Raw genomic sequence first — 21,805 nt, 5'->3', positions numbered from 1 at the left:
CGTGTAACATTGTTTATGTTTAATTTCATTTAATCAAATTGAATCAGATTTTTTTATGGATATCATAAGCATACAAAAGTGTGTTTGTATGTATGTTCAGTTTTGTCTTTCTATTTTGTACTCTATTTTATACGTTTGGGAACTTTTTACGACAGTAAAAAAGTTAGCTAAATTTTTTCCCCCATTATTTGAATTAGCAAAGCTTTTTCCCATTATTTCATATATCAATTCAACTGATCTCTTCTTTTGCTCGATCATCTATCAACTGTCTGTTTTATTTTTCTTCAGTAACTAGGGCGGGAATATACCTGTCGAAATCCATAAACTCAGTTGCAACCTTAGATCTTTGTAGGTAGATCAAGAGAAATTTAATCCTAAAAGGACATTTTTGTGTCTATGTTCATGGGCCCTTCAAATGATTGCTATATTGACACTTTATGTTTATAGAAGAAATTGATATATATATATGCAAGCAATAAATAGAGAGACATTAGAAATAGATTGTGTTAGTAATTTGCTTTTTTAATTATATTACAAGACTTAAAATAATAATAATAATAAATTTGAACTTTGTATCTATAATATTTTATTCACCTTTACATGAATTTATCTCCATAACATTGTATCAACCCTGCTATTTTTTTTCATAAATTCTCTCCTCCCTCCCCCTCTCAGACTTATTGTCTTGCATAATTGGATGTTGATTATTACTTTTTACTCCTTAAGAAGTTATTCGTGGTATGCATATGATATGAAGGATTTTATTCTATCACCACTATTCTACTGATTGTGGTATAATCTTACATATTTATTTTTCTTTTTATGATTGTTGAGGTTGTTTAAAACTTTATACTATAAAACTCTTGTAGAATAGTTCCCTTTTAGCATTATAAGCAAATACCTCATAATCCCTTTCAAAATCCTCTTTAAATTAACATGTGACTGTGTTTTTTTGGATGCTTTTTTGATATGATAAAATTTAACTTTTATCTTTAAACAAAATATAAATAATATGATCTTTTAAGCTCGTAACTTTTAACTTTTAACTTTTAAGCTTCTAAATTTATCATCAACACAATCCCTAAACAAAACAAAAGGCTAAACTCATCAAACAAAATAAAAATCCCTCTTCTGCCGTCCAAAGAACCCTAAACTCACAAAAAGCCCTTTTCTGCCATCCAAAGAATCCTAAACTCAATGGGCGACAGAACCTTCAAATTGGAAGCTTTAGGGAAGAAAAAGGTCAAATTTCGCAACAAATGTTGTTCAAATCTTTGTTTGCCGTGTCAACTTCAGCAACCTACAAACCCTAAATTCAAGCAAAGGTTTCGCACAGAGAGCAACAAAGCAAGATTTTAGGGAAAAATGTCCAAATTTGCAACAAGATTACAGGTGAGTCCCTTATAGCATTGTCTATGTTTAATTTCATTTAATCAAATTTAATCAGATTTTTTATGGATATCATAAGCATACAAAGGTGTGTTCGTATGTATATATACTCTAGGGGTGGCAATATTTGGCACGACATGCTAACATGACACGAACATGACACGAGATAAGCGGGTTTCGGTTTGGACTAATCGTGTTCGTGTCATAATCGTGTCGACACGGATTGACCCGCTAACTAAACGTGTCGTATTCGTATTTGACCCTATAAACACGATTATAACACGATTAACACGATTAACTAAACGTGTCGGATAAACGTGTCTTGTTCGTGTCAAAAATGACCCATTTAGCAAAACGTGTAGAATAAATATGTCGTATTCGTGTCAAAAATGACTTGAATGTGTATTTTCGTGTCGTGTCAAGTCTTGACCCATTTATTAAACAGGTTATGCGTGTCATGTCGTGTTACACGTATAATAATCGTGTCGTGTTCGTGTCAAGGGTCTTAGACACGATTAATAATCGTGTCGTGTTCGTGTCAAGGGTCTTAGACACGATTAATAATCGTGTCGTGTTCGTGTCAACCCTAATCGTGTCCGTGTCATAATCGTGTCAACACAAATACGACACGCCAACACGAATTGCCACCCCTAATATACTCTAATCTGGTGTAACCTTAAAATCTTGTCACATTAGTTTATCAGTTCTTCTAATTAAAACAAAATTCTAACTGACCCATTTGATCCAATTTTAAAGGATATAAAACATAAATCTCTTTTAGCCAAAAATATGTATCACTATCACAAGATCATAGGCCACTAAAGTCTAGGATAGTGTCTCCATTGTCATTACTATCTCTATCCACCATGCACCATGCCATACCCTCTATGATCTTTTCCTATATCTTACTAAAAAGCCGTCTCCTATAAAGATTTTTCCCTTCGTATGGCATACCTTAAATAAATTCATCCACATTTCCATAAATTGTGATTTATCAGTATTCATCTATTTCCATTTGGACTTGGATGCATTAACATTAATTATAATTGTTAGAATATTTTGGGTCATTATGTAATTACATATAGTTGATAGGGTCATTGTGTAATTAGCTGAGTCCTGTACTCTATATAAGCCACTGTACTAGGGTTTGATATGAATAATATACACATTATGTATCCACTGTGTTATCTCTCTCTCTCTTTCTAGTCACAACATGGTATCAGAGTGGTACGAAACAATGGGAAAACTAAGATTATGGTTGTGATTACATCTGTGGTGTTCTTCTACAAATCAGAATCGAGATCGAAGTTGATTCTGTTCTTCGCGACAGGTTTGGCCGTCGTTCTGGATTGGCTATCGGAGGTTTGAAGCTGTCGAAGGTTTGAAGCTTCTTGTCTGTCGTTCTCAAATCTGAAGCCCTTCGTTTTGTAGGACGAGGCTGCCTTGGTTGTCGCAAGTTGCAGAGGTTGCATCATCGCGAACCCTCTCTGCTTGGTTGTTAAATCGCCGATTGTGTTGGGTTGCCGTCGTTACCGCTGCAAGGGCTAGGGTGTGTACTAGCCTTGATTCTTCATTGCGAACCTTGGGTGATTGGAGTTTATGGTCGGTGGCATAGATCTGGTTCTTGCCGGCGCTGATTGTGAAGGAGAAGAGTGGTGTTTGGCTGCAGGCGTGAAGTTATTCCAACCTTGGATTACTAAAACCGGAATAGCAGAGAACTGGTTTTGATTTGGCCCGTTTGTCAGATCCGGCCTGTTTGCCCAGATCCGGACCATTTGCCCAGATCCGACCCGCCTGCCCAGATCCGGCCCATTTGCCCAGATCCGGCCCGCCTGCCCAGATCCGGATTCAGTTTTTTTTTTCCCCAGGTTCGGTTTTCTTCTCTATTTGTCCTTCTCCATGGCTGCTGCCAGTTCCGACCTGTTTTCTTCTACTTCTTTCAATCCTCCCATGACTTCTGTCAAGCTCAATGGCAAGAACTATACTTTATTGGCCAAGTCCATAGCTATTTTTCTGAAAGCCAAAGGCTTTGGCTCTCATTTGGTGAAGGATAAGCCTAAAGAAAGTGATGCAGATTTCAGTTCATGGGACCAAAGGGATGCTCAGATCATTTCCTTAATGTTGAATTGTATTGAACAAGATATCAGCTCCCACCTGTTGTATTTGGATACTGCCAGGAATATATGGAATCGCCTCCAACAGTTATATTCAGGTACTGGTAATATCACCAGAATTTATGAGGTGTGCAAACAATTCTTTGACCTCCAGCAAGGTACTCATAGTCTTGCAGAATACTTCTCCCAGTCAATGGGAATTTGTGAAGAAATGAACTTGTATCAGCCTATCACCTCTGATGTAAAGAGCATGCAACAACAACGTGAGGATTTTAATGCTGTCCGGTTTCTCACGGGGTTGTCACCTGAATATGAATCAGTTCATGCATAGATTTTGGGTAGCCCTACCCTTCCCTCTCTTCCTGATATGTTCTCCAGACTCCAGCGTGCTACTTTATCTAGTGGCACTTCTGGGAGTGCTTCAAGTGGTGTCACTGCTCCTCTTAGCAGTGAACATTCTGCATTAGTTGTGAACCAGGGCGGTTATCAGCCTTCTCGTGGCGGTGGCGGTCGGTTTACTCGTGGTCGTGGTCGTGGTCGTGGCAGAGGTAGAGGCAGAGACTCAAAACTCTGCACTCACTGTGGTCTTACTAATCACACTGTTAATTACTGTTGGGATCTTCATGGGAAACCACCACTTTTTTCCTATGCACATCAAGTAACCTTTAATGAAGGGGATTCTTCTTTCTCTGCTACACCAAATGTTTCACAAGTGGCTGCTCCACAAGTGGCTATTGAGCCTGCTATGGTCACCATGATAGTTTCCCGCGATGAGTATGCTCAGTTTATGTCTCAACAACGGCCTTCCACCTCATCTTCCATGGTTTCCTTTGCCCAATCAGGTAGTGCACCTGCATGTCTCTTATCCTCTCGTCAGAGTCCCTGGATTCTTGACTCTAGCGCATCCGATCACACGACTGGTAGTTCTCATCTCTTATCTGATTTTCAATCTGTTTCTTCATCACAAAGTGTTACTCTTGCTAATAGCTCCTCCACTAAAGTTTTGGGTGTGGGAACCACCCAACTCACGTCCTCCATGTCCCTTTCCTCTGTATTATTTATTCCTCAATTCCCTTTTAATTTGATGTCCATTAGTCAAATTATTAAATCTCTTATTTGCTCTGTTACATTTTATCCCTCGTGTTGTATTTTTCAGCATCTCAAGACGATGAAGAAGATTGGTACGGGACATGAAGTAGGTGGCTTGTATTACTTTGATATTGGGCCAACTCCCACGGCTCTTCAATCATCTTTGTCTCCTTTCCAATGGCACTGTCGTCTCGGCCACCCATCCTTATCAGTTTTGCAGCGTCAAGTCCCCAGTCTTAGTCTTAGTCGTGTTGAGTCCATGCCTTGTGAAGCATGTCAGTTTAGTAAGCATTGACGTGTATTTTTCAAACCGAGAGCTACCAATCGTGTTGCTAATCCTTTTCAGTTAATTCATTCAGATGTATGGGGCCCAATAAAACATATTTCTCTTAATGGATTTCGTTATTTTATGACTTTTGTGGATGATCATTCTCGTATGACTCGGTTGTTTTTAATGAAAAATCGTTCTGAGTTATTCTCTATTTTTCAACTATTTCGCAAAGAAATCAAAACTCAATTTGGATGTTCCATTAAAGTTTTACGTTCTGACAATGCCAAAGAATATTTCTCGGACCCGTTTGAGACTTATTTTCATACTAAAGGCATCATTCATCAATCATCTTGTACTTATACTCCTTAACAAAATGGAGTAGCTGAACGTAAAAATCGTTATCTCCTCGAAGTATGTCATGTCCTTTTATTCCATATGCATGTTCCCAAACGTTTTTGGAGTGATACTGTTCTTACAGCCTATTATCTTATTAATCGGATGCCTTCGTCAGTGTTAAAAGGGCAGTCTCCTCATTCTGTTCTATTTCCCGACTCCGCATCATTTAATCTTACTCCTCGATTCTTTGGATGTGTATGTTATGTCCATAACCTTTGGCCCGGTCTTGACAAACTCGACCCCCGTGCCACTAAGTGTGTTTTTCTTGGGTATTCTCGCACTCAAAAGGGTTATCGTTGCTACAGTCCTCATTTTTAGCGCTATTTCACTAGTGCTGATGTCTCATTTTCTGAGTCTCTCCCATTTTTTTTCTGATTTTACTACCCCTCTCGATATTACTCTAGCGCTACCTATGCCAACTGTTTCCTCTCTGCTTCCTGCTTCCCCACTTCCTCGCTCTGTTGTCCCCTCGCAGGTTTATACTCGACGCCATCGACCGCCTACTTCGCTCCCTCCATCTCCTTCAGAGTCTTCGGATCCGACGCCTTTACCTGATGATTTACCCATTGCTCTCCGTAAAGGTATTCGGTCGTGTGTTACTGCACATCCCATTTCTAACTTTGTCTCCTACCATAATATTTCCTCCTCTTTATCTTGTTTTTTATCCAAAATGTCTGCTACGTTTGTTCCTAAGACTTTCCAGGATGCTCTTTCTAATTTGGATTGGCGTAACGCCATGGTAAATGAAATGGATGCCCTGCACCGTAATCGGACTTGGGATCTTGTTCCCTTACCTCCGGGCTCCAAAACGGTTGGTTGTAAGCGGGTTTATACTGTTAAATACCTTCACGATGGGTCTATTGAGCGGTTGAAGGCTCGTCTGGTGGCAAAAGGGTACACTCAGACTTATGGTATAGACTACAATGAGACCTTTTCTCCTGTTGCTAAGATTTCTTCTATTCGGGTACTTATTTCCATTGCTACCAATTGTCACTGGCCTTTGTTTCAATTAGATGTCAAGAATGCCTTCTTGCATGGTGACTTAGTTGAAGAAGTTTATATGGAGCAACCACCTGGGTTTGTTGCTCAGGGGGAGTATCGTCACACTGTTTGTCGTCTTAAAAAGGCCCTGTATGGATTGAAACAATCTCCACGGGCTTGGTTTGGAAAATTCTCTGAGGCGGCATTAGAATTTGGTCTTAACAGATGCCAGACCGATTATTCGGTATTTCACCAGCGCACTAAAGCTGGCTTCATTTTTCTTGTGGTATATGTAGATGATATTGTGATCACGGGTGATGATTCTGAAGGCATTGCTAAGTTGAAGTAGTTTCTGCAAAATCGATTCCATACTAAAGACTTGGGTAAACTTAGGTATTTCTTGGGTATTAAAGTTGCTAGATCCAAGAAGGGTATAAGTTTATCTCAACGTAAATATGTGTTGGACTTGCTAGAAGAAACAGGTATGTTGGGTGGTCGTCCAGTTGATGCTCCTATGGATTCAAATACAAAACTTGTGTCTGATGAGGGTGATCTATTTAATGACCCGGGCAGATTTCGTCGCCTTGTTGGGAAATTAATTTATCTCACTATCACTCGACCTGATATTTCATATGCAGTTATTGTTGTAAGTTAGTTCATGGGAGCTCCTAGAATGCCATATTGGGTTGCTGTTCTTCGGATTATCCGATATCAAGCAAGCTTCAAGTTTTGGGTTACTATATAAATCAAATGGTCATCTCAGGGTGGAAGGTTTTTCAGATGCTGACTGGGCTGGTTCTCCATCAGACAGGCGATCTACTACAGGCTACTGTACATTTGTAGGAGGAAATCTTGTTACATGGAAAAGTAAAAAGCAAACGGTGGTAGCTCGATCTAGTGCTGAAGCTGAGTATAGGGCAATGGCCCATATAACTAGTTAGTTGACTTGGATACAACATGCTCTAAAAGAACTTGGGTTGACAGTTGAAACTCCTACTCCATTGTTTTGTGATAATCAAGCAGCTGTTCACATTGCATCAAATTCTGTGTTTCATGAGAGGACCAAACATATTGAAGTTGATTGTCACTTCATTCGAGGAAAAATATTAAGTGGGAACATCTCTACTCCATTTGTGAAGTCTGGAGATCAGTTAGCTGATATGTTTACCAAAGCATTGGGTCATAATTGGTTAAGGACTATCTGTTCCAAGCTGGGATTATTTGATATATACTCTCCAGCTTGAGGGGGAGTGTTAGAATATTTTGGGTCATTATGTAATTAAATATAGTTGATAGGGTCATTGTGTAATTAGCTGAGTCCTGTACTCTATATAAGCCACTATATTAGGGTTTGATATGAATAATATACACATTATGTATCCACTGTGTTATCTCTCTCTCTCTCTTTCTCTCTAGTCACAACAATAATAAATACATTTTCTCTCATTATGAATTGTGAATCTTATAGGAAAAAAACCATTAACGTAGTATTTAACTTAGAATCATTAGTTGGATGGCTTGAGCGAGATTATTACTATCAGTAGTATTTAACTTAGAATCATTGGTTGGATGGCCATTGAAGAAATCATATACCGAGTGCTTTGGTGGCTGGTTTCGTCCTATGTAACTGTATTGAATAAACAAGATCATAGCAAGAGTTATAATCAACACACCTCCTGACCACTTCTTCATCTTTAAAAACTTCTTAAATCTGAAATATTATGTACAACAAACTATTTAACTCTTCAATTGTATAACTAACAAATAAACATAGCATGTAGTGGATCCAATGATTCGCCATTTTTAGCACTCATCTTCTTTTTTCTAGTCCATATACAGATAACCCCTGCCATGATATTTCTTCAAAAATTTTAAAAAAAATCACAATGTTCATAGCCCATAAGTAACCAAGCAAAAGGAAGTAAGAAAATGCTAATTTTCTTCTACATCACACACACATATATATAAACACAGATAAAAGCATGGACATAATTAGGAATATTCTGAAAAATCATAAATGCACAAAATACATAAATGTAGTTAAGGCTAATCTGAAAGCATAGAACTTTACAATTATTCAAAATCCAAATCACTGGGATTGCAGTAAAGATTCTTCCAAGTCTATGCAATGTCTTCATTTGCATAGATGTTGAAAGTACTTCTTTTAGCTTTTGGGAAGCAAAATCTTTTTAGAAAGTGAAAAATAAAAAATAAAAGAAGTTTTGCTTTGAAAAAGTAAAGAACTGTGTTTGACAATTACACTACCATTTATAAGTAACATTTCACTACAATTTGTAAGTAACATCATAGGAGTTTAAAAGTAACATCACCATTTGTAAAAAGATAATATCACCAAGTATATATATATATATATATATGTATATGTGTATATATATATATACAAGAACACTTTGAGGCTAAGGTATTGAATATATATAACATCACCATGTTTAATTGAGTTAGATTTATGTGTGATTATTAGTTTTTCAGTACTATGCGAATACCTTTTTTTGATGGTGAAGGTGGTAAGTGTGACAATTAATATTAAACTTTGCCAAATTTATTTTTTTGATGGTGAAGGTGGTGAATGTGGCAATTAATATTAAACGTTGCTAAAAAAAATTCAAAGATATGTTAAATAATTTATATCTAAGTGTATGTTTTTTTAATATTTGGAAGAAAAAATAAAAGATGTGGCTCTTTTCATTATTTTTGAAAACAAAATGAAAATAGTCATAGCCTAATTTTTTTTATTTTTTATTTTTATTTTATTCTCATGTATCAAAGAAATAATAAATTTAGTTATTCTCTAAAAGTGAATCATGGAATTGTTTTATAGTGTTCCAATTACTTTCATACCAAACAAAATACTTGATGTTTAAAAAAATTACGAAAAGAACCACATCTATTTTTTTTTTCTTTCTTCGAAATATTTAAAAAAACAATTACATAAAAGTAAAAATTGTTGACAACCAAATACCTCGTAATCCCTTTCAAAATCCTCTTTAAATTAAAATGTGATTGTGTTTTTCTGGATGCTTTTTTGATATGATATAATTTAACTTTTAACTTCAAATAAAATATAAATAATATGATCTTTTAAGCTTGTAACTTTTAACTTTTAACTTTTAAGCTTCTAAATTTATTTAAAGTCTTGTTATGATCTCTATTTTTATAAGTGCAATATCTCATTATGAACTCATAAACTAGGAACATCAAATGGGAAGGATTAAGCATATGGCCAAGTGCGCTGAAAAAAAGGAAAAAAAATGCAGCAAAAGCCTAAGGAGATGAACAAAAAAAAAAAAGATGTGGCCAAATGCAATCTAAAAAGGCAGACTAATGTGTCGGAACGCGATAGAAAAAGAATTGCTTTAGATAGTGAAAGTAATTCTGATGATGCTTCATACTCTCCTTCTGCCAGTTCTCCGTCTCAATCATCAAGTAGTACCGATAAGATTGAAGATGGAGCTCATTTAAAGCATAGAAAGGTTATTTGTCGATCGAGATAGAGTGAGAGTTTGAAAAATAATGCAGGAAGTTCAAAACTGAAGTGGAAAGGAGGAACTGCAAGCCATCATGGACCTTGCTTCTTCAAATTTAGGTATATTTTCAAAACCTGGAACGACAACGAGATCAAATTATTATAAATTTCATGTATTATGTTATTATTTTAAAATTTATCTTTTTGTAATGATAAGTTATTTTATTGATATATATTTTTTATTGAAATTATTGATTTTATTAATACAAAAATTGATTAGAAAGAAATAGAATAAGAAAATATTGAGACTAAGGTACTGAATATATATTGATTACAAAGAAATATAATAACTCAATATATGTGTGTATATATATATATATATATATATATATGTATATGTATATGTGTATATATATGTATATGTATATGTGTATATATGTACAAGAATGTTTTGAAACTAAGGTATTGAATATATATTAGTATATAAGTATATATATAACATCAGCATGTTGAATTGAGTTAGATTTATGTGTGAGTATTAGTTTTTCAACACTATGTGAATACCTTATTTTGATGGTGAAGGTGTTGAGTGTGGCAATTAATAATAAACTTTGCTAATTTTTTTCTTTTTACCGTGAAGGTGGTGAGTGTGGCAATTAACATTAAACTTTGGTCAAAAATTTTCAAAGATATGTTAAATAAACCATATCTAAGTGTATGTTTTCTTAATATTTTGAAGGAAAAAAAAAAGAAAAAAATAAAAAAGATGTGGCTCTTTTCATTATTGCACTTTAGAGGATTCACGCCCATTTAAAAAAGTACTTGCAAAATTGTTTATGCTGGACTTATTTTGTGGAGTGTGATGTTATCAGGTAATGTTATGAAGATCCTTGGTACTGATTTTAACTTTGTTATTTTTATTTTACTAAACTTGATTTAATTATATATTTTTTAAAAGTGATGTATTGCACCAATGTTCTTACCTTAGTGATATATATGTTGATGTATGGAAAACAAAGTAGCAATTTAATTAAACAATAAAGTTTAGAAAAATATAAATGTATTAAATTTTGTAATTATTCATTGTGTTTATAATTTCAGGAAATATTATCAAGATAAGTGCAAAGCAGAAAACCCTTCCAAGAATTGGAGAAAACTTCATTACGCGCAAATCAATAAAGATGCTGAAAAAGTTTGAAATAATATGAGTGAAAGTGAAAAGCAACCTTTCAAGGATAAGTGGGAAAAGGAAGAAGCGGAAAGGAAAAAACATGCACCAAAAAAAGCCCCCAAACAAAAGGTATTATGTCATTTTGCCTTCCCTTCCCTCCTATTATTGTTTAATTATTTGAGACACACTCCTTTGTTTATATTATTTTTGTTTTGTAATTTATCATTTAATTGAACTTTTATCCGTAGAAAAATCAGAATCATTGGCACAGAAAATAATTCATCAGCCATGTCTTTTCTCCGTATTCTAACTCACCCTGTCTTCTGGTCCTTAGAAAATTTTGTTGATCAACTTTGGTGTAGCCAATTGATTGCCTCCTACCAACCTGTCTGCTCATTAATTCAAATGCATTACCGAGTGGAACTCCATATTGGCAGGCCAATTCCACATCAATTGCTTGGGCAACATTTATTCATCGTTGTGATGGCATCATATGTGTGCATTCTTCAATTATCATAGGATGATTGTGAGATTCAATAAAATTATATACAACATATTTTCCCTTTTCACGGTCATATCTAATTTGCATCAGTGCACCACAATCGGTTCGAGTTTCAGCCCTGGACTTTCTTGTATGGATATCCCTCTTGTCCTTCACCTTAAAAACTTGTTTGGAACACATAAACTTGCTTGTTGTAATATTTCTTGTCTTATGGCTTTTATTTGCATAATTCTTACGAATACTAAATCCAACTTTACCCCTATAAGCATTATAAAAGTTGTATGTAAAAGTCGTATGCTTCGTCTTCAGTGTCAAACTGTATGTTCAATTTTGGTGTGAATTCTATCTCAATGGGATTGACAACTTCTGCTGCTAAGTTTTCGAAAATATTGATTTCGGCAACGATTGGAATGCTTGTTCTCACATTATTAGTACTTAAGTCGTCGTCGATTGGGATAACTTCAGTATGAATGCTATAGAAGCAAAAGGTCCATCAGAAGGTTAAAGTCAGTTTCCATAACTTGTGATAATAAAAAAAAATACTAAATATTTACCGAACTAATGAGAAGGGCCAAAAAACCCTACAGTTATCCAACATTTCAGAAACACTAGAATGCCTAACCAATGTCAATTTCAACTAAAAAAGATCATAATTTAGACTACCAGATGACAAATAAAATAATTAAAATTTCAAAAATTTATTTGTGACATTAGTTATTCAGCACTGTGCCAACACCTAGTTTTGATGGTGAAGGTGATCAGTATGTCAATTTATTAAACTTTGCGATGTTTTTTTTCCTCATAAATATCAAATAATAACCTCTGGAATGTGTAATTGTTGCATACATTTAATACCAAATTTTTTGGATAACACATTGGTACCTAATGAAGCCAACTCAGTTCAAACAATCAATTATGCATGATTTTACATTCACTAAAATGCTTATTGAAGATTATAGAAGAAAATTCTACAATTATCCAAGATTTCAGATACCATAGAATGCATAACCAATGTCATTTTCAACTAAAAAAGATCATAATTTAGACTAACAAATGACAAATGAAAGAATTTAAAATTCATAAATTTATGGAATGCATAACCAATGTCAATTTCAACTAAAAAAGATCATAATTTAGACTAACAGATGACAAATGAAAGAATTAAAAATTCATAAATTTATGTGTGACATTAGTTAATCAGCACTGTGTCAATACCTAGTTTTGATGGTGAAGGTAATCAGTGTGCCTATTTATTAAACTTCACAATATTTTTTCTCTCATAAATATCAAATAATAACCTCTGGAATGTGTAATTGCCGCATACATTTAATACCAAATTTTTTGGATAACACCTTGGTACCTAATGAGGCCAACTCAGTTCAAACAATCAATTATGCAAGATTTTACATTCACTATAATGTTTATTGAAGATTATAGAAGAAAACCCTACAATTATCCAAGATTTAAAATACCCTAGAATGCCTAACCAATGTCAATTTCAACTAAAAAAATATCATAATTTAGACTAACAGATGACAAATGAAAAAATTAAAAATTCATAAATTTATGTGTAACATTAGTTAATTAGCACTGTGTCAATACCTATTTTTTATGGTGAAGGTGATCAGTGTGTCTATTTATTAAACTTCACAATATTTTTTCTCTCATAAATATCAAATAATAACCTCTGTAATGTGTAATTGCCGTATACATTTAATATCAAAATTTTTGGATAACACATTGGTACCTAATGAGGCCAACTCAGTTCAAACAATCAATTATGCAAGATTTTACATTCACTAGAATGCTTATTGAAGATTATAGAAGAAAACCCTACAATTATCTAAGAATTCAGATACCCTAGAATGCCTAACCAATGTCAATTTTAACTAAAAAAGATCATAATTTAGACTAATAGATGAAAAATGAAAGAATTAAAAATTCATAAATTTATGTGTGATATTAGTTAATCAGCACTGTGTCAATACCTATTTTTGATAGTGAATGTGATCAGTGTGCCTATTTATTAAACTTCACAATATTTTTTCTCTCATAAATATCAAATAATAACCTCTGGAATGTGTAATTGCCGCATACATTTAATACCAAAATTTTTGGATAACACATTGGTACCTAATGCGGCCAATTCAGTTCAAACAATCAATTATGCAAGATTTTACATTCACTAGAATGCTTATTGAAGATTATAGAAGAAAACCCTACAATTATCCAAGATTTCAGATACCCTAGAATGCCTAACCAATGTCAATTTCAACTAAAAAAGATCATAATTTAGACTAACAGATGACAAATGAAAGAATTAAAAATTCATAAATTTATGTATGACATTAGTTAATTAGCACTGTGTTAATACCTATTTTTGAAGGTGAAGGTGATTAATGTGCCTATTTATTAAACTTCACAATGTTTTCTCTCTCTCATAAATATCAAATAATAACCTCTGGAATGTGTAATTGCCGCATATATTTAATACCAAAATTTTTGGATAACACCTTGGTACCTAATGAGGCCAACTCAGTTCAAACAATCAATTATGCAAGATTTTACATTCACTATAATGCTTATTGAAGATTATAGAAGAAAACCCTACAATTATCCAACATTTCAGAAACACTATAATGCTTATCCAATATCAATTTCAACTAAAAAAGATCATAATTTAGACTAACAGATGACAAGTGAAAGAATTAAAAATTCATAAATTTATGTGTGATATTAGTTAATTAGCACTGTGTCAATACCTATTTTTTATGGTGAAGGTGATCAGTGTGCCTATTCACAATGTTTTTTCTCTCATAAATATCAAATAATAACCTCTAAAATGTGTAATTGCCGCATACATTTAATACCAAATTTTTTGGATAACACATTGGTACCTAATGAGGCCAACTCTGTTTAAACAATCAATTATGCAAGATTTTACATTCACTAGAATGCTAATTGAAGATTATAGAAGAAAACCTTACAATTATCCAAGATTTCAGATACCCTAGAATGCATAACCAATGTCAATTTCAACTAAAAAGATCATAATTTAGACTAACAGATGACAAATGAAAGAATTAAAAATTCATAAATTTATGTGTGACATTAGTTAATCAGCACTGTGTCAATGCCTATATTTTGATGGTGAAGGTGATCAGTGTGCCTATTTATTAAACTTCACAATGTTTTTTCTCTCATAAATATCAAATAATAACCTCTGGAATGTGTAATTGCCGTATACATTTAATACCAAAATTTTTGGATAACACATTGGTACCTAATGAGGCCAACTCAGTTCAAACAATCAATTATGCAAGATTTTACATTCACAATAATGCTTGTTGAAGATTATAGAAGAAAACCCTACAATTATCAAACATTTCAGAAACACTAGAATGCCTAACTAATGTCAATTTCAACTAAAAAAGATCATAATTTAGACTAACAAATGACAAATAAAAGAATAAAAAATTCATAAATTTATGTGTGATATTAGTTAATCAGCACTGTGTCAATGCCTAATTTTGATGATGAAGGTGATCAGTTTGCCTATTTATTAAACTTTACAATGTTTTTTCTCTCATAAATATTAAATAATAACCTCTTGAATGTGTAATTGCCACATACATTTAATACCAAATTTTTTGGATAACACATTGGTACCTAATGAAGCCAACTCAGTTCAAAAAATCAATTATGAAAGATTTTAGATTCACTACAATGACCGATGACAAATGAAAGAATCATAAATTTAGTTCTAAATCTACAATGCTCAGTTCAAAACATAAATTTCTCTGTATTTTGAACAATAAATGAACAATACTATTAAATGCACAATATTAATAACATGTATTAAGACTTACCAACCATCAAGCATTAATTAGGTCAATTGTAGATACCAGCTCAGGTCCATTGTAGATTTCTTTCATGTTGATGAAGAGGAGAATCTTATTGAAGAAATCACCAATTTCTGGAAGGTATTATATCAATCTGGATATTGATTCAAAAAAGGAAATAAAAAAGAAAAAATAGAGGAGGGAGGAATTAGGGTTTTGAATATAAAAGGAATTCAAAAGCAATATATTTTTTATGGAACAAGGAGAGACGAATTAGGGTTTGGATTAAAGAAATTAAAAGGAAATAATCGAACAAAATGAAAAGGGAAGGAGAGAAATAAGAAAACCAAAAGGGAAGAAAGGAAAAGGGAAAGTGAAGTAGCGGGGGCGCCAAAAATTCTGTGCTTTTCAACTTATTTCAACTTTCATTTTTTGTATTTTTTTTCTTTTTTATTGTTTTTTCTTTTTGGTTTACAGTTGGCACTTTTTAGCGTTAAGTTTACTCCCGTTAGTTGATTTGTTTTTGTTATGCCAAGCCAAACACGCCTTTCATCAGCTAATAGCATGGTACCGCAGGTTATATACAGCAGGGGGTTTGCGCTCATCCTTTACTAGCTTTAATGCCCTGCATTTCGAATGATGACAAAAGTTCAATGTATACTGAGCATCTTGAAAGGTGGTGGAAAATGCGTTTTTATTTTTATTTTATTCTATTCAAGTAGTGTTTGAGAAAACTAACACACTGGGAGTTTGTGCTATTGACCTAAACAAGAAGGGGACTACCTAAACAAGAAGGGGAATTTAGTCGAATTTCTCTCGGAATTCCGGGGACGAACAACCATTTTTCTTTCAGTTGCACAGGTAGAATGTATTCGTCAATGGATTAAAATTGCACCTGCTTAGATTATATTTGGAAGACTTTGGTTCATTGTGATGATGATGTAGCTTTACACATTGCTGCCAATCGTAGTCTCCTACGAGGAGATACAAGCTAATCTTAGAAAAAATGTCTTGGGTATGTTTATTTTGCTAGATCTTTTGGTTGAGTTCAGGTTAATTGATTGACCTTTTCATGTTGCATATATGTATATAATATATATATTTTCGGTAACTAGTATTGTAGAACTTCTCAACAAGGAGATTAGTTGTGGTTTTTGAAACAAATTGAAAAGGGGTGTTTAAAAATGGTGCAACACGAGAACTTCTCAGGAGGTCACCCATTCTACTACTACTCCCGCCGGACAGACAGCGGAGTTCTGATGGGTGATAGGATCCAGTGCATTAGAGTTGGCACCCTTTTCAGGTTGCATTTTCTGTGACTTGCTATTATTTATTTATTTCATTGTTTACAATCACTTTTGATTGGGACTTAACCTGCATATCTAGTTGTATATGCTGCTAAAAATCTTTTCACTCTCTAGATTTTGAAGAGTGACAGAAAAATGGTGCTCGTGTTCTAGAGAAGAGAAACTGTGATGATATTCAATTGGTTCCATTGAATCAGACCTTTATATGTCTCTTCTAGAAAGTCAAAGTTAGGCAAATTTAGCAGAAGCTTTTGGAGATTAATGATGACATTTATGACCTAACTAACAAGGCAAAATCTTTTTTTGACTAAAAAGCTACATCAATGCTAATTCTAATTGAATAATATTCTTTAATAATCAACTCTTGATATTTAATTACTGAATCGAGATTATTTTTTTAAATTTGTAAAAAGTACTTTAAATGAATTATTAATATAATAATTCGATCTAATTTATGACTCTTGTCATGATAAAGTTATCTCTTAATAGCATTACTCATTTACTTGTTTTTACTTACCATCCACAACCTAACAGCCCTACTTAACTTCGGTTGTTATCATGATTCAAATAGCAAAAACCTCTAGTGAAGTATTTGTCATGACTCTAGTTATCCAGTGTTTAAAAGCAATTTTTTCAAACTCAGCATAATTGTTTCCGATTCTATCTTTGAATTGAATGCAAAATTAACCAAGGGGTGATTACTCTCATTTTGACAATCGAGTGTTTAAGGTTAATTATTCTTTAATTTTTTAGATTGATCCTCCAAAATGGAAGACTAAATCATTTTTTTGAAGCATGCAACGACCGTTGGATGCTTTAGAGTGGTTTTCATCCTTCGTTAATATGTCATTCTTTATGAAAAGTCCGTTGCCAATTTTTTAATAGTTTACCACACGAGCAACAACGAAGACTCTACATGACATCTGCATGAGGTTAACTGCTTTTTGAAACTAATTTAAATAATAGTTGTAGACCATCGGCAAGTTTTCATTTTATTTTTTCATTTTTTTAATTAACCAACAAACTAATCGAATGTTGTTAAATTAAGGTTCCGTTTGTTTTTTCAAAAAATATTTTATTTTTTGGGTAAAATATTTTTTTATTTTATTTTTTGATATTTGTTAAAGGTTTAGGTCGAGCCCATCGGGTGAAGCGTGTAAATAACTTGCCGAAAATTGATGGGTGAAAATTAATAGGTAAGTTATTTTTGTAAGGTTTTAATATTTTTTCTTCATAAATATTTTATGACAAGCAAATACTAAAAAAAATAATAAAGCATTTTCTAAAAAATATTTTATATTCAAACAAACGAAGTTTAAATAGAAAAACAGATCAAACACACACAAGTAAGAACACACAAATTTTACGCGGTTGATCAAAAAACTAGAGTTACGTCTATGAATTATAGGGATTTTACTATGTTCACAAAAAGGGTATATAATATAGAAAGTTTATAATGAATAAATTAATACTAAGTCTTCATACACTAGGGCAACAAAACAAGTTCAAAATATACCCAAATATTCCTCAAAAAATTGGGTCCAAAACTTTGGACCTTGGTGTCTAGTACTTATTAGAGTCCACACTACCCTTCACCAATCAGATTCTTCTTCTTCTTATTATTATTTTTATTTTGTATATTTATCAAAACCCATATATCATGTTGTCACAATATTGAGGAATTATAGGTTTGATACTACACCTATCAACGGATCGGATTGAATTAGATCGATCAAATACATATTTGATTTATCAAGTTAAAGAATTATCGGATTCGGATCGCTAACGGAGTATCAAATTGAATATTTCAATTCATATCATATTTAGTTCATATTCAGATCATATTCGAATTTATATTAAAATCATATTCACTAATATATATAGTTATAAAGTTAGATGGAGTGTTGAATTGTTAATGTATAGGATGGTGCAAAATATAACGATGCAATTTACTAAATGAATATAGTGGGAAATAATTAATATATATATAAATTTAATAATAGATAACTAATTTATATAATATTAATGTAATATATATATATATATATATATATATATATATATAATTTTAACCGGATCAAATTACCTATAATTCACATTAACAAATTATCGAATTCAAATTATTATTGAATTGTCATATATATATTTTTTTCAATCCATATTTGAATAATCGGATAAAATTTGGATCATAATCTGATTTATTTATTGACAAGTCGATGTAATAATGAATCCATACGTGTTTGTCAGAGTGCTACATTTGAACCAGCAACCTTACCGGAAATGAGAGAAAAACACCACAAAAACGTTGTGCGCATTGAGGAAACTAATTTTGGTAACATGTTGCAGAAGGCGACAATTCAACACCGCCCCCATGCCCCCACTCCATCTTCTATTAATGGTTGTATTATGCATGAGAACTATTGCCCTTAATCTTATTTGTTTATTTATAATTTTTTTTACCATTAAGACGAATAAAGACATGATAAGTATGGGCCTTGGTCCATTCATTTAGGTTCAATAAATTACCATCTTTCTAAGAGAGGGAGCAAATGGATTCTTGTTTTACAGTGAAAAAAATATTTGATAGGTCATTAATCACTATTTATTATTATTATTATTTTTTTATCAGGACATATATTCGTCTTCACATCATGTACCATTTAAAATAGAAATACAATTCAAAAACGAAATCTCAAATACCTATCCCTTATCAACGCTGACTCTTACTCACCCATTACCCATCATGATTATGACTGGAATAATGTTTGTCTTGTATTTATAGAAAATTCCAAACTAACATAGGGCTATAGCCTATGAGGGCCCAGCTAGAGAGAGCATTAGTGGACAGAAGACAACTAAGTGTTTTACGACTGTAGGCCTATGGGGTGAATAGACGCGACTAAGGGTTGTGGTGAAGGTTTAGAAACGCAATTGAGAGTTGACACTTCGACTACGGAACTTGCACGATAAATTATTAGTTATAATCGTTATTGATGTCGGGGATATACAGAATCTATTGAATTAGATATGGCTTATCTGTAGTGATGATTCAATGGGTCTTGTATATTCGTCGTATCAATAATAATACTTGCAATTTATAATTTTTCGTATAGTGTATCATGAGATTCATTTTAAATTTGAATAATGATTTTGTGTTTTGAAATTGGATAATTTGATTTAATTTATATAAATAACATTAATTTTTACTCATATAAAATTAATCCGACTTGTCTTGCTGCAGTAAAATCTAGACTCCAAGTAAGCTTCTTTTGAATAAAAAAGAAAAAAATAATAACAATAATTTATATTTATGTTTAAATAAATTATGAAGAAAAAAAAATAAAAAGATAGTATTTTTATTTGAAAAATTTAAAGAGAGAAAATAAAAGATAACAAACAAATTATTATTGAAGATGCAAGAAATTCATATTCTCTTTCTCTCTCTAGAATTCTTACATTTCAACAAAAAGATCTCTCCCTTTTTCTTTCCATTCCTTCTCCTATTTATAGATTTTTACAAATATTGACGGATTGCTGGATCTGAGCCTGTTCCTCCATAAGTCCTGGTCACCTTCGATGGGCTTATTCGCGTTCGGCCTATGTGGCAGTGTCTTTTTATGGGCCGACCCAGCCATACGGACCGGATGTCGTGTTTGCAAGTCATATCCGGCCCATGTCATCCTGGGCCTCCTCAACTGCCCCCATAATTGCCCCTTATTTAATAAGGGGTAATTATTGATGGCGTCTCATCATGACGCTGACGGCTCGAGAAAACCACGTGGGGGAACGGACGGTCAGATCCAGAATCAATGTTCCGGGGCTCGATGAATTTCTCGTCTTCCTGACGCTTCGGCCCTCGGGTCCCCCTCGCCTTTATAAGGCTCTAGGATACCATTTCACGCCTTTTTACCGTCTCCATCATCAGTCAAATCTCTCTCTCTTTAGAACAGAGCTAAGTTTTTTCTGGTGAAATCCTTCGAGAGTCATTCTTCCAGCGATCTTGCAGTGCTCTTTATTGTTCTCTACCTCAGAGGTTAGTTTTGTTCCTTTTTACTTTCGGCAGGCTTCTTTTTACCCCTTTTAGATCCTTCAAACACTTCCAACATGGTTGTAGATCTAGATGTTCTTCGTATGAGACTTAGACTCCCTGACGACATCGAAGTTAGGGTTTGCCCTAAGGATGTTAATATTATGACCGGTACCGGCCTCCTGCCCGGCGAAGTTTTATTTACGAACCTTCAACTGAACGTCTTTAAGTTCCCTCTGCACCCCTTCTTTAGTTATGTCTTCAATAGACTGGGGATATCCCCCCTGCAGGTAAACCCCAATTTCTTTAGAATCATATCTGTTATGCTTCTGTTGATTCGTGACAGAAGTCTGGACCTTGACCTCATAGATCTTCTTCTGTGTTATAAGGTCAGTAAGATCCGAACTAATGAGCCCTTCTACCACCTCTACCCGTTCGAGAAGATGTCCATATGTACGGACACAATAAAATCTGAAAAGGGTTGGAGGGATAACATCGTAGGCATTAGTGGGGCTTGGTCTTCGCCGGCTGCAGAGGGTTACCCAATCCCGAGCGCCTTTGGCGTCTGTTCTGTTTCCTCATATAAGAAATTCAAATCTCACAAACATGATTGCCCCTGCGAAACATGTGTTCCCCGCTTTTGTACTTTCTTATGCCGCTCCTTAGGAATACCTTGTGATGACTTGAGCTACAGTGTTTGCAGGGATAGGAGTAATTACTTGAAGAAATACGTTCTGAACGATATTCCTTCCTGCTCAGACCTCCTCACTTCAGACAACCTCCTAGCGCTCTCATCACTCGGCTACAACATGAGCAGGCTTCAGATTCCTTCTTTTGGCAGGAAGAAAAATACTCCCCCAGCCACTCCTGCTGCTGGGGCAACCTCCTCTCCTGCATCAGCCTCTTCCTCAGCCACCATCTCTGACACTATCCCGAGCACGGTGGCTACTGACTCTGTTGTCAGCACCCCTGCTGCCAACCCGAGCGCGTCTCCCCAAATTACCACAGCCCCTGCTGCCACGGGGGGAGCTCGGGACAAAGAACGAGGCAAAAGGCCTCATCCTGACAGTGGAGTTGATCCTGAGGAGGAACCCCTCATAAGAAGGACCCGGGTCTCTGGGCCCGGTGCTCTCTTGCATCGCCCGGTCAGGGCTCCTGCCCCCTCCGGGCCTATTGCAGCTGGTGCCTCTGCCTCTGCTTCAGGCCCCCCTTCTCTGCCCACTTTACCACCA

General features: G+C 34.2%; 1 protein-coding gene across 1 annotated transcript; it reads left to right on the top strand.

Annotated features, from left to right (window-relative positions):
• Positions 1-3,870: 3,870 nt before the first annotated feature.
• LOC132296030 (uncharacterized) lies at positions 3,871-7,083 on the top strand. The gene is made up of 4 exons (XM_059794278.1): positions 3,871-4,554; positions 4,660-4,867; positions 5,664-6,223; positions 7,048-7,083. Exons 1-4 carry the CDS (start codon positions 3,871-3,873, stop codon positions 7,081-7,083), a joined length of 1,488 nt encoding a protein of 495 aa, XP_059650261.1.
• Positions 7,084-21,805: the final 14,722 nt, after the last annotated feature.

This window comes from Cornus florida, unplaced genomic scaffold, assembly GCF_030987335.1.
Source record: "Cornus florida cultivar Cherokee Brave unplaced genomic scaffold, ASM3098733v1 CherokeeBrave_3.0.0_Hap2_Chr02, whole genome shotgun sequence".
NCBI lineage: Eukaryota > Viridiplantae > Streptophyta > Magnoliopsida > Cornales > Cornaceae > Cornus > Cornus florida.
This window is presented reverse-complemented; position numbering and strand designations above follow the sequence as displayed.